Source organism: Centrocercus urophasianus, unplaced genomic scaffold (assembly GCF_019232065.1).
Source record: "Centrocercus urophasianus isolate 14NV4802_14NV808 unplaced genomic scaffold, USGS_Curo_1.0 seq_14, whole genome shotgun sequence".
NCBI lineage: Eukaryota > Metazoa > Chordata > Aves > Galliformes > Phasianidae > Centrocercus > Centrocercus urophasianus.
In genome coordinates, this window is record NW_024884586.1 from 24,692,326 (window position 1) to 24,704,659 (window position 12,334).

At 35.1% G+C, this 12,334-nt stretch overlaps 1 protein-coding gene across 3 annotated transcripts in view; it reads right to left on the reverse strand.

Moving 5' to 3' along the window:
• Positions 1 to 386: 386 nt before the first annotated feature.
• CDIN1 (CDAN1 interacting nuclease 1) overlaps positions 387 to 12,334 on the reverse strand; it is a 114,249-nt gene continuing 102,301 nt past the window's right edge. For 2 of the 3 annotated variants that reach the window (XM_042813797.1, XM_042813803.1), the window contains 2 exons: positions 3,129 to 3,279; positions 472 to 2,294 (listed from right to left, as the gene is read on the reverse strand). In XM_042813797.1, the coding sequence (XP_042669731.1) occupies positions 3,144 to 3,279 (136 nt within the window). In that variant the 3' untranslated portion in view covers positions 472 to 2,294; positions 3,129 to 3,143. Of the gene's footprint in view, positions 2,295 to 3,128; positions 3,280 to 12,334 lie in introns of all 3 variants that reach the window. The other variant, XM_042813799.1, reaches the window with a different exon arrangement.

The window sequence follows — 12,334 nt, forward strand, 5'->3', positions numbered from 1 at the left end:
GTATTATTAAACTCATGTTAATAATGATCTCCCAGAATAGAGAAATGCTAAAAGTGTTTTATTTCTAGTTTGGACTGCTCAATGTGCCCTGCAACAATTATAGCGTTACGCTGATGTGAGGGAATTTTAGTTCAACACAATTTGTACCAATCTCCAAAGCTCTGAACAGGCCCTGTGACAGCATTTGTAAGAGCAGATGCTTGGCAAGCCTATATATGCTAGTGAGAACATCATTTAGTTTTATGCACACTCCTGTTTTCTGGCATGGCATAATTCATTAGCACACTCCACAGAATACTCCATAAAACTGGATTTGGCTTTAATGGTAGAGTTCTAATGACTACAGCAACATTTAACAAACAGAACAAAAAGAACCCACAATCCACAAAGGAACAGTATTCTTCTTTAATATTATCAGATGTAAATAAACATCAACTTTAAGCAGGAAATAGACAAAGGACATTATGCAGGTAGAGATAATGAAGTTTTTAATTTTTTAACCTTGTTTTCAGCATTTAAAATAGCAATACAGTATAAATTTTGTGGTGGCAGAGTTTGCTTGGTTGTATGTGATTAAATGAGAACGGTATTTTTTTTGTGGTTTATTTCAGCTTCATCCTAATACACAGGTTCCTAAAGTGAGCAATATATATAAAGATTAGGTCAAAATTTTGATTAAAGACAGCTGTACTGCTTTCCAACCTGCTATGTCACAGCATTAGGTAGAGGAATAAATAAACAAATACAAGGCTAACCTGATTTATCTATGTGTCCTCACATAAATTTGGTTGATGTAAAAACAAATAAAGCAAAGCTTTGATGGAGGTTGAGCAGAGTTTTCAACATCTGTGCAGATAAATTTAATTTATTCAAAAAGAAGAAAACAACATTGGTGCATTCTGTAAAAGCTGATTTAAATGATTTCATACAACATAAAGCATATGCACTAGCTAAAAATCCAAATCGCCCTTAAAACTTATCTCACAGACATTCATTATTTCTAAGTTTTCTACTATAACAATGTTCTTAATTCTTTTTTAATTCTCTTGATTTTGCACTCTCTGCTAACCTAAACTACAGTTAAAGTCCCAGGGGCAGCAACACCCTAAATGCAGCAACATCAAGCAGATATACTTCACAGATTGCTTCTCTGTATCTTTATGTGCAGATCCATAAAGCTGGTCAGGTAGAATAAGCTAAGCACAGTACCTGAAATAGCTGTACACAAATAAGTTGCAGGTATGAAAAAAAATATTCAAACCACCACACATTCAAAACTAAGAAAACTATCACTACACACTAGCTCCTTTCTCACTGTAACAGAGCTATACTAGCTTATCTCTGCAACAAGGGACAAGCACTAAGGCTAAAGATATTTTATTCCTGATAATGAAAGATTTGCCAAAATGATGAACTCCACTCTAATGCTTACCACAGAGTTTTGAAGTGACAACTAAAAGTTCAAAACAAATACTGTGTATGCATCTGAAAAAAAAAAAAAGTGAGTAGTAATTTTTTTTTAAACTTAGAGTAGGACTGCAAGTAGGTTACATGTGATTTTTGAAATCATATAGATGCACAAAGTATCACCTCGACTGAAAAAAAGATGAATAGGCACAGTAATGTTTTTAAAGACACTTTCCTTATGGAAGAGGTTATCAACTTGTGCTTTAAGGGGACTGTTATCATACCTCTAATTCCAGAACAGTCCTGTACCTATGCCTAACTTCTGTGAAAATCTGAACGTGGTGAACATACTTACGAACTCTCATTTGATCCTTTCAAATACTTTGTCCTTTCTTTACTAACATAAATAAAGGAAAGTGTAATAAGTAGCGTCAAGCCCAATTAACTTCTTTTTCCCATTAAGCAATCTCCAACACAGAAAAGAAAGCTGAGACTAAATAATGCTGCCTGGGTGGTGTTGAACATACAAAGAGAATGAGATTGAACCTTCTAAGACTTGAAGGAAGGCTTAACACCCACCTCGCTGTACCTCCAGTCTTGGTGATTCCAGGAGGAAAAAAGTGATGCTTTTACAGGAATACATGAATACTCAGGAAACTTGCACCCACTTGTATGCTTTATATGTCCAGTGCCGTTTTATCTTTTTGAACTTCCTTTCTTGAACTCCAGGAAGATAATCTTCAGAAATAATCCATGTAGAGAGCCTCTTTATGTTATTCTTTTAGATTTTAGTATGCCAGAAAATTGCATGTTACAGTACCTACAGGGGTTATGAACAGATTCCTTGCTTAAAGTCAGTTAAAAGAAAAAGTACAAGGTATGGATTCCTGGAGGGAAGATAAAACAGAAGTTATTTTGGCATCACTCAACTTTTATTTAAAAAAAAAAAAAAAAAAAAAAAAAAAATATATATATATATATATATATATATATATATACACATGCTACACAATTCACAGACTAATATGCTTAAGTTAAATCCTTGCTTTTCACCTCTACCCCTTAAACACCTCCTAACTTTATTTTTTTAATAGTTAGCTATTGATTCTATTTTTTTTTTTTTTTTTTTTTTTTTTTCCAAAGCAGTCCGACAACAATGAAACACACTAAATATTCTCTCAAAATCTGGCCATTTACTGTAACAGCCAGAAATTATATGATTCTGTTTTGCCAATTGGGCTTTATGAGCTACACACTGTATTGTTTTAAGTCCCAGAATAACAGCCTTTACCAATTTTCCACCTTAGGGTAGGTGTTTCAGCTAGATCACTAGTATCAAATAAACTTGTGAGTAAAACCTTAAAAAAAACTCCCATGTTTTTAAAAGCAACTGTAACAGAAATAAGTACTGGAAGTTGCTCCTTTCGGCCTCTGTATTTTTGTCTTTGTTTAAAATGCTAGAAGAAGCCAACCGGAAGGAGGAAAGATTATGAGTATCTAGAAACTAGCTGTTTGACAGAGACAGAAATGCTGATAATGAGTGGGTTGTATCTGTCTTTTTGGCTGATCACAACAGAGGTCTGAAGCAAAACAGAAACTCTTGATGTATTTGTGTAAAGAGGCAGTAGCATAAGCACGGGCAGCAGGAGTTCAACTGAAGTTCAGGGCAGATGCTGCTATTAGTTTACACTGCAGGAAAGTAAAATTGCTTCCGGATTTACCTCTTCCTCCCACCATCAGCGCTGAGCCATGCTGTGTCGCAGAGTCACAATGTCAGTAGGAAAGCAGTCTTTTAGCAGGATGCCACGTTCACGATGGCAGTCCAGCTCTTCAATAAATCCATACCAGTAGATGACTAATCCAGGGCCAAATCTATCAAGAAAAAAGAATTTATGTGATTGTGTTAGCTGAACTTTAAATTCCCCACTTCTGCAATTCCAACACAAGTAAATCTTCTGTTAATATCACTACAGAATTGGAGACAGTATTTGACCTCCATTTAGTTTTCAAATTTTAATCAATGTTGATATATATCATTAATGCCAGATTTCATGAATACAAATGATATTTAGAGACTCAGTCTACAATAGTTTTTTTTTTTTCTTCCTTGCATACTCTGCCCAAAACAGTAAAAACAGACTTGCATCTTACATATTAAATAACATTTAGTAACTTTAAGACAAAAAGAAGTTTTTCTTGCCCAGGACTCAGCTTTTTCAGGTTTGGACATCCAGGCATTAGAAATATAGGGGCTGATGCAAATCCCTGTTCACACAAGTTACAATACCATGAAGATCAACAATGAATCGTTACAGAGAATTTCTACAATGAATTATTAGTGAGGTAATTATTAGTGTAAAACAGAATTCATAAAGAAGCAGAAAGTATCTGCTGTAATCTCTGAAATGCGCCTGAGGAATTCCTCCAATATTACTAACTCTGACTGATCCCCACCAGGCAATCTCAGGAAGTAGCCCTGTGGACTATTTTACCCATCAGGAAGTTCAGACCTTCAGGCTGGGTTCATAAAGAAGTAATCACTATCAATCACTGTGTACTGCGATATGTTTTGCACATCAGTTTCACGTTTTTCCTACTGAGAGCACTTAATTAAAGGGCAGCACTACTTTCGGTGTAGTGTTGCAGGAATTTTACAGTGAAATCATAAATTATGAATGTTGGGTTAGTAAAAGGATGTCTAAAAACAGAACTGCTTTCTGTAGTCTAGCATTACAGCAGTCTGTACAACATTAGGCCAAAAAGCTTTTTCTTTCCTTGATTTATTATATGCCGTGGTGAACTTGCCAAAAACAACAGAGCAGGATGAGCTGTTAGATACCGTCTGTACAAGAAAAAGTTCAATAGAATGTCATGTAATGGTTTATACTCAGAGCTATGCTTAGTATTCAACCAATATGGTAGCCAGTTTTTGTTAAATATAATAAAAATGTGCTAGGGGGATGCACAGTAACCCAAAAGTCCATTCAGCAGACAACCCAAGCACTTAGAGATGCGGGCAGTGCCAGACTGGCTTCATTAGGATGGTTTCTTTTCAATAATGGAGGCAAAACTCTATTTGATGTGCTTATGTAACGGAACAGGCATCAAAGGAAGAAGAAACCCCTGTGGCTTCCTCCTGCCTTTTCAATTAGATATGGTAGTCTTTTACTCAAAACTGCTGCATAGTGTTGTAACATTTTGGTTTATGGCTATTGCTCTCCAACTTAGAAGTGGCTGCAGTTCAATGGCAAAGTAAATTACCCCTCTGCATAGCTAAGGCCACACTGACAAATGGGATTTCTGCAACTACAAGATGCCATTTGAAACTGGAAAGGCTAAAATTGTGTCAAATCCAGTCACACTATCTAGTATACTCCAACATGCTTAGTACTAAATCAAGCACAGACAAAAAAAAAAAAAAAAAAAAAATAATGAAAAAGGATGATAACTAAGTTTTTTCTGGCTGGCCAACAGCTTCAGCAACTGCCTGAGGATCTCTGTCTGTTCCTGCTTTCTGAGATTCACGTGGAACCTCACTGCAACAAGTGAGGTCCTACCCATAGCAAGGAGCAAAGGGCAAGCAGATATGCACTTGCGTGCCAAGCAAAGTTATTTTAAAAGCTAAAATCTCCAAGCAGGCCTTACTGACTTATTCTCCTGCATGAAGTAGTTCATACATAGAAACACATAGAAATCTACTTGCTCATTAGTAAGATGTGCCAGATAAAAATTTGATGCTGATGAGCAACTGCTTAGCCAAAGTATTTTTCTGTGTGTGGCCTTTTGAATTCCTTGCTCACACCATAAAAGGCAGTTCTATATATATGTTTTAGCCTACAATTTTTAATAAAACTAACATTTTGAGACTTCTTAGTAAAGACTGTCTTTCTATCATCTTTCTATCATTTCAGAAAGTAAGATTTTCAGAAATATTGTTTACTTTAAAAATTATGTTGAGAAATGCCAAATTTGATTATGAACTTTATATACAGGAGCAGCCTCCTATTGCTAGTTGCAAGAGCAACTACACATTTAGCATGAAAAAAATACATCAGTCCTGCTTTTGTCTGTTAGTGTCTACCCTTTGCTACCTAAGTTGCACAGTTAGTTTTCTACTATATTGTATCATACCTTCTGTTATAGCCATATGTGCGATCACACGAAAAACATACCAGACTTTTGTTTAAAAACGCTTAAGTGGAGTACTTAAGACTGAAATTAACTTGTTGTCACATTAAGCATTTGCCTCTGACGACCAGGAACTCCTGCTGCTAAGTGCTAATTTCTCTCTCATTAACACCCTGAGTTGGCAAATCAGAAACAATGCCACTGGTTAATTACTGCTGCCCTAATTTGAAAAAGCACTTAACCTTTTTGTGTAAGAGGATGAGGTAGGGAAGTTTAACCTATAAGTAAGAACTATTCTTCTCAGGTTTATTCCTTCCCAAAGTGCTCATGTGACACCATGAAGAGTGAAACTCAATGTTGTAAATTGCAGAGTAAAGCTGAAAACTTATGTCTGTATTGATCATAACATTTAACAAATTGTTGACTAATTTCTGTTTACAATGGAAAATAAACTGCAACGACAGCGATACTTGGTATTGCTATGCTAAAGCAAATTATTTAGTAGCAGAGGAGAAAAAAAAAAACTTTGAACGTACCAAATGGTTCTAACACTGCATTACTACCATATCTGATACAGACCAGGATATCTCATTTCATGGGCAAGACGTGCTGTTCAAAGAAGGCTTAACTTTAAATAAAAAAAGTAAACTTACATTGAACTAACTATAGACTCCTATGGATTTTGCTCTTCCTCAGATAATTTGTATAATATCCTACCTACATTAAGTTGTGTTTTGACTCCCTTCCTCTTTTGTTCTTATCCTGAAAAGCTTAGGGGCAAATGAACATGGCTAAAAGTTACACAGAACTGTAGTTCTACCTATTCTGGGGAACAGACTGCTTTTTGAACTACACAGGCTTTTCTCTCAGCTGAAAAGTGATTACGGTAATTAAGGTTTGGTTAACTCCATGCTTTGTGCATTAAAAATAGAATCAACAAGTAGTACAAAGGCAGGCTTTCTTCAGAATATAATACACATAGCAAGTAAGACTTGTGTGGACAACGTGCATCACTTAAAAAAAAATAAATCTATTAATAAATACATAGCTGCCATTATAGAAATTCTATTTCAGTTATTGTCTTGTTTTTACATTAGAAGCTATGAGTCCAAGGCAACCAAAGCAAAGCTACATGCACTTCAGTGCAGGGTCAGAGTGCCCGAAGTGTCAGAAGGGAGAAAGCATACAGACTTCTGACCCCACTGCTTGGCAAGAAGAAAGCAGGATCACAAAAGCACATGGATTAGTTTAGGCTGCTAGGGAACCACAGCCTAATTTAGGCTTGATACAGAAGATTAAACTTAGACTAAGGGAGGAGACCATGTTTCTCAAAGAATAAACTGAAGGATTTAAGTTAGATGCAGGAGATAGTAAAACATAGCTTGAATGTAACTACAAGCTCAGTACTTAAGATAAAACTTACATCCGATCATGTTACTCTAAATAAGTCAGCCTTGCACTAATTTGAGAGTCTTCAGAGACTCTTTTGTACTAGTTTAATTACACTGATTTTGAAATAAACTTCTTATAGTTAAAGGAGTATAGATTTGTGCATTGATAATCCCGGGACACTGTCCTTTGTTCTTGGAAAGAAAGAGTTTCACAGAGAATTGATGAAAAGCCAGGAATGTAAAATTCAGATAACCTGAAATACATTTGGAGCACAAAGAGCCAAATGGTTGTCGTTCTTAAAACAAACATACATATCTTTGCACGAGCCAAGAAAAAAAAAAAAAAAAAAGTGAAAAAAAAAGTAAAAACCTGGCTTTAACTCGCCCTCTAGCTGAATCAGTTTTGTGCAGGAAAACAAACTTTATCAAAGTGGTCTTGTAGAATATGTACAAATCTACTGCACTTCAATAAAAACCACTTTCTAGAAAAGTCTTTCCTTCTAGAATGTCTGCAAGATGTCCATACCAGCTTCTAAGGACTTGCCTAGACATGTGGCTGTTCACAGTTAGTTTTATTTTTTTTTTTATATAAAAACAACAACAACAACAACAACAACACAAAACTCCTTGCATGTGGCTTTGCAAGAAAATGCATCTTCAACATCCCACTCAACATTGGACCCAAAACTTAAAAAGTCTTTTAAATATATGTTCTATTTATTTAGTCTATTTGTTATAGATGAGTCTATACATCTCAATGTAAATAATTTTAATTATGAGAGACTCAATTAAAAGCTGTTACATGAATTATTTCTATTACACATGTATTTAGCAGACATTTTATCAGACAGATTCAGCTGAGCACATGTTACACACAAGCACAGCAGTGTATTTGATTGGTGATTTTAATTATGAAGGTCATATTTAAACTTAATCTTTGAAGTACTGCATTTCAGTCCCTCACATGGAAATAGGGCACAGCCAATATAGCTGACTTTATTTCTTTGCTTCACTTTTTAAGTGTCAAGCAAATTAGAGCATTACAACTTTCATATCATTACTTATCTCCGGGAAAAAAGAGAATTGTAATGATTCACAAATACATGATTCCATTCTAAGTCAATTTAGTGTGGTTCTCAAGAATCACAGTTTTGAGTAAACTGGTTTTAATAGTAGTACTAATAAATTCTTCAGGGAATTTGTAGAAGTCACATCTGTGTCAGTAGAGGGAACTGAACATTGGTAGAGCTAGGCTAGTAGGCAACAACTGCAGACCACATTTTCAAGGAAGGTCAATTGGCATCAGACAGCCAACTTCCTTATGTCTAGACCACTTTACTGCTGCTGATGACACAGCATTATGTATCTTGGCAAACATTTAGTAGCCACTGCTCAGAAACTGACTTTGATTGGCAAGAAATTTTCCACTTAAACAGCTACTGCAAGCTTAGTTCAGAATAATTTATAATAAAGTATTTCTACTGTTGTTCATTTATAGAGTTTTAAAATCAAATTAAGACACTTGCGTGTAAAGGAAGTGCATCTTAAAACCTCTGAATACAATTCAAAGATAACTTTTTTTTTTTTTATTATCCCCTTCACTTCTTAAAATCCTCCACACAATCCTGTGAGCCAACGACACATACACTTAAGTTTTAAATAAAACATGCCTTCAAGGTATTACACAAATCCTTACTTCTTTCACTTTACCAAATTGGGCCAAAACAACAACAACAAAAAACCTCCAAAGCTGTGGGGAAAAAAAAAAAAAAAAAAAAAAGTACCTGAATTTTTTTTCTTTCTTTAAAAATCTCATCCTTAATCTCAGAATGAAACAGTATTGTTGAACCCACGCTCTCCTAAGGTACTCAACGTTGTCTACCTGCAGTAGTATCTGTACAAATATACTTAGCTGTCAAATACAACAAGTGAAGATTTAACAAGTTCTGATCACATACTTTTAAAAATAATAGGAAACTTGTCCATGGCTCTAGCAAGCAATATGTCAAACCCCACACAGAAGTTAGCAGAGTATTATGTCTCAAGGACACAGGCATCCAGTTTATTCTTCTTAAAGTAAAATTAAGCAAGTAAAACCTAATCTGCTTTAAGCTTTGATGTTACTGAGCGGTTGGGTGAAGTCTTACTTTTCCGAAGACAAGGAAAAAAATAAAGTTTATTAATATTTTATGAGACTTACACTTCCAAGCAGGTTTTGACTCAAAAACTGAAAACTTTCTTTTGGGCTGAGAAGGGCAGGCTTTTCCCTGACTGCCAGATATTGATGTGATACTGAGTTGATTTAGAATACTGGAACTATCAAAAAAGGTGGACAGAAACCAGTATCAGGACTCTGCCTCTATGGTCACACCTCTCTTGGATACAATTAAATTGTAATGAGTTTTTTTTGTTTGTTTGTTTGTTTTTGTTTTTTTTTTTTAAACTGGTTAACTCTAATTCACATTAGAGTCTTTTTCTTTCTGCTGTTAAGGCATCAAAGAGCTGTATTTCATCAGGCTTGTCACATGGCTTAATTGCTCTCAGCATTTGGAGAAATAGAAACAAATCAAGTGATATTTATGTAGATACAACATACTGTTTAAAATACTTTCGAGTTTTGCATATCACAACTTTTAAATACATATTTATAGAATGCATTAAAAACCATGCAAGGTTTAACTATCATTAAAATATCATAAATATAATACAAATTTTATCTACATAATACATTTTTAATAAATAAACTGTCGAAACACATTATTCACTTGCACTTATTCGTTCTGATCCACTGTTCTGATCTGAGTATTGTTCTCCAGGCAAATAAAGGATTTCTATAATCCTCAATGACAAGTTAAGGTTTTTTTTAAAATATAGTTCTTATGGAAATTAACTTTTAAAAGCTATGATTAAGTAACATTAAGGTTACACTGATTTACAAGTATCATGGCTTTCTACGTGAAGACTAATGCACTGAATGAGAAAGAAAACACACACTAGCTTAAAATTTGACTGCACTTTGAATTTTTCAAATTTTGTTGGTTTATATCCTAAATTGTAATGAAACACATTATTTTGTTGTTTGTTAGGCCCTGAGTTGCTCACATCTGAAAATGGCTGTGTATACTTCAGATAAAACATCTTTTTCAGTCTTAGCATCTTCAAAATCAGGTAGACGCTCACCAGTCAGTTTGTGATATAAAGAGTACCTTACAATCTCTCTCTGTCTGCACTGTGGGAATAGGCTGTTGTAATGAACATTAACATGTTACTCACATCAATGCTTTGGAAAGAAACTATTAATCTTTATAGTGCATAACTGTTTCAAAGAAATTATGGTCAAAGTTGTCTCTAGTGTTAATGGAGATCACTTGGGTATGCCTTTTGGAAAGGAAATAATGCACTTTAGCTTTCTGATAAGTTAGTTCCACTATCCAGCTAAAAGTAGTTCAGCTAATAATGTTCCAGCTACCTTACTGGTAACTTGAAGATCAATCTGAATTTCTTTGAAATATAAGTATCTTATATTGTGCAGCCTTCTCAATACAGGGCAGAGTGAGTTAAGTCACCCTGAATGATGGGTAGAAGTGAAAGAATAATCACATTCTAAAATGAACAATATGAAAAGCATTTCCACATTCTCCTCAAAAATTTCATAAATTCCTTTCTGATGGAGAGCATCCAATGTTCTCTACCAACCAACTGTTGCACCTACATATTTGCCTTTTGCAATAAACTTTCTCATTCAGGGTTAGCACACTATTTCACCATTCTTCTACAAGTTATTATGTTCATGCCTCAAGCAGCACTATCTTCCCATTTGGCTTCTATCTGTAGCATCACTTGTATACACCAGTTAAGATACTGCAAAATTATTGCAAGGCATAATTTGAAAAGGTGTCAAGAAAGGGAAATTGTTTGGATTACAGAAGTTTTCCCATACATTGTTTCCATAAACAACACTTTCCAATCAAGCCCAGACAAAAAAAGAAAAAAAAAAGAAAGGCATTTTCTGAGGTACTTGCTTGTTACTCTGCTTCCCTGAAAGACAAAAACAAAACAAAAAAGCCCACAGCTTATCCCTGCTAATTCACTCTCCAGAGACTGTTGATTCAGGGTTGCAGTTGGTTTGACTCTATACACTTTAAGCTCCAGATCAAAGCTGAGAGGAGTGACTGAGGTTAGTTCAAACATTTTGTTAAATTCATAGTAGCCCTCCCAAAGGAATGTTGGGCTGCAAACTACCTCTCATCCTGGGTGACAGAAAACATGAGAAAAGCTTTTGAGTAGAGTCAGATTGAGGTCCAGGCAGCCGGTCAAGTGCTGGTCAACTCATGTTGCCATTAGGTGATTAATGGTTTTTTATTTTCAGGGATTGAAGTAACAGGCCATCTTAAGGCCAGTGCAAGATGATATCTGAATAACCCGTGAGTGCCTCAGAGCTTGCAGAAATCCTCTCTCTTTGTGCCACTGTTTATCTGTCACAGTGCTAATCAGAGCAATAGGACATGCCGAAAGTGCACCTAAGAGGGGACATGCAAGTGCTCTCACAGCAATTTATTTTGGTTTTTATAATTACTGTAAAATGGGAACAAACTAACCAGAAAAGTAGCTTAGCACATTTTGATAGCAAAAACGTTGGTAAATAAATGCACTACGTATCTCTATTTAGCATTCAGTGAATATATATACTGGAACTAGTATTAAAGGTATCTCAAGATATTGGAAATGAATTATTAGACAATAATATACAATAAATATATACAATAAAACAATGTAACAGATGAATTAGGAAATGCAGGATTGCTAGTTTGCACTTCCAACCTCCCAGATCAGAGAATTAGTCCAAGAATGGGTAGTAAATTGTACTGAGTATCTTCATACAATGTTGTTAAGCAGTTTAACTGCCAAATACACCATTCTGCGTAACTGACAGGCAAAAATATTTTAGTGTTGATGCTATACTTAAATTTACTGCCTTTGAAAGTGTAACTCACCTTTATCTATTAAGCAGGGAACAGATGAAAAAGAAAATGCTATATCTAGTACCCACTATTGTGGTACCTCATGCCCACCCAAAAGGAAAGCAAACACCTCTTCTAATGCAGAAGATATTCTTTAATGTCTTCAGAATCCGCTGGCAAATGTCAATTGTGCCTGGCATCAACTCTCTTCTATGAATTTCTCACTTTTAATGCCTGTGGCCCTTCAGCTTGTATCTGAGTTGATGCATTAAACTTAGTGTATGTACAACCGCAGTTGGCTTTGACCCACTTTGTATTTGAAAATAACTTAATTTTTAGTTGTTAGTTGGTAAAAATATATCCTGAGACAGTTAAGTCTTGAGTAGCATTTTGCATAATCTGCAAAACATCCAGTCTCTCTCAAAAAAACCAAAACTATAAAAAAAA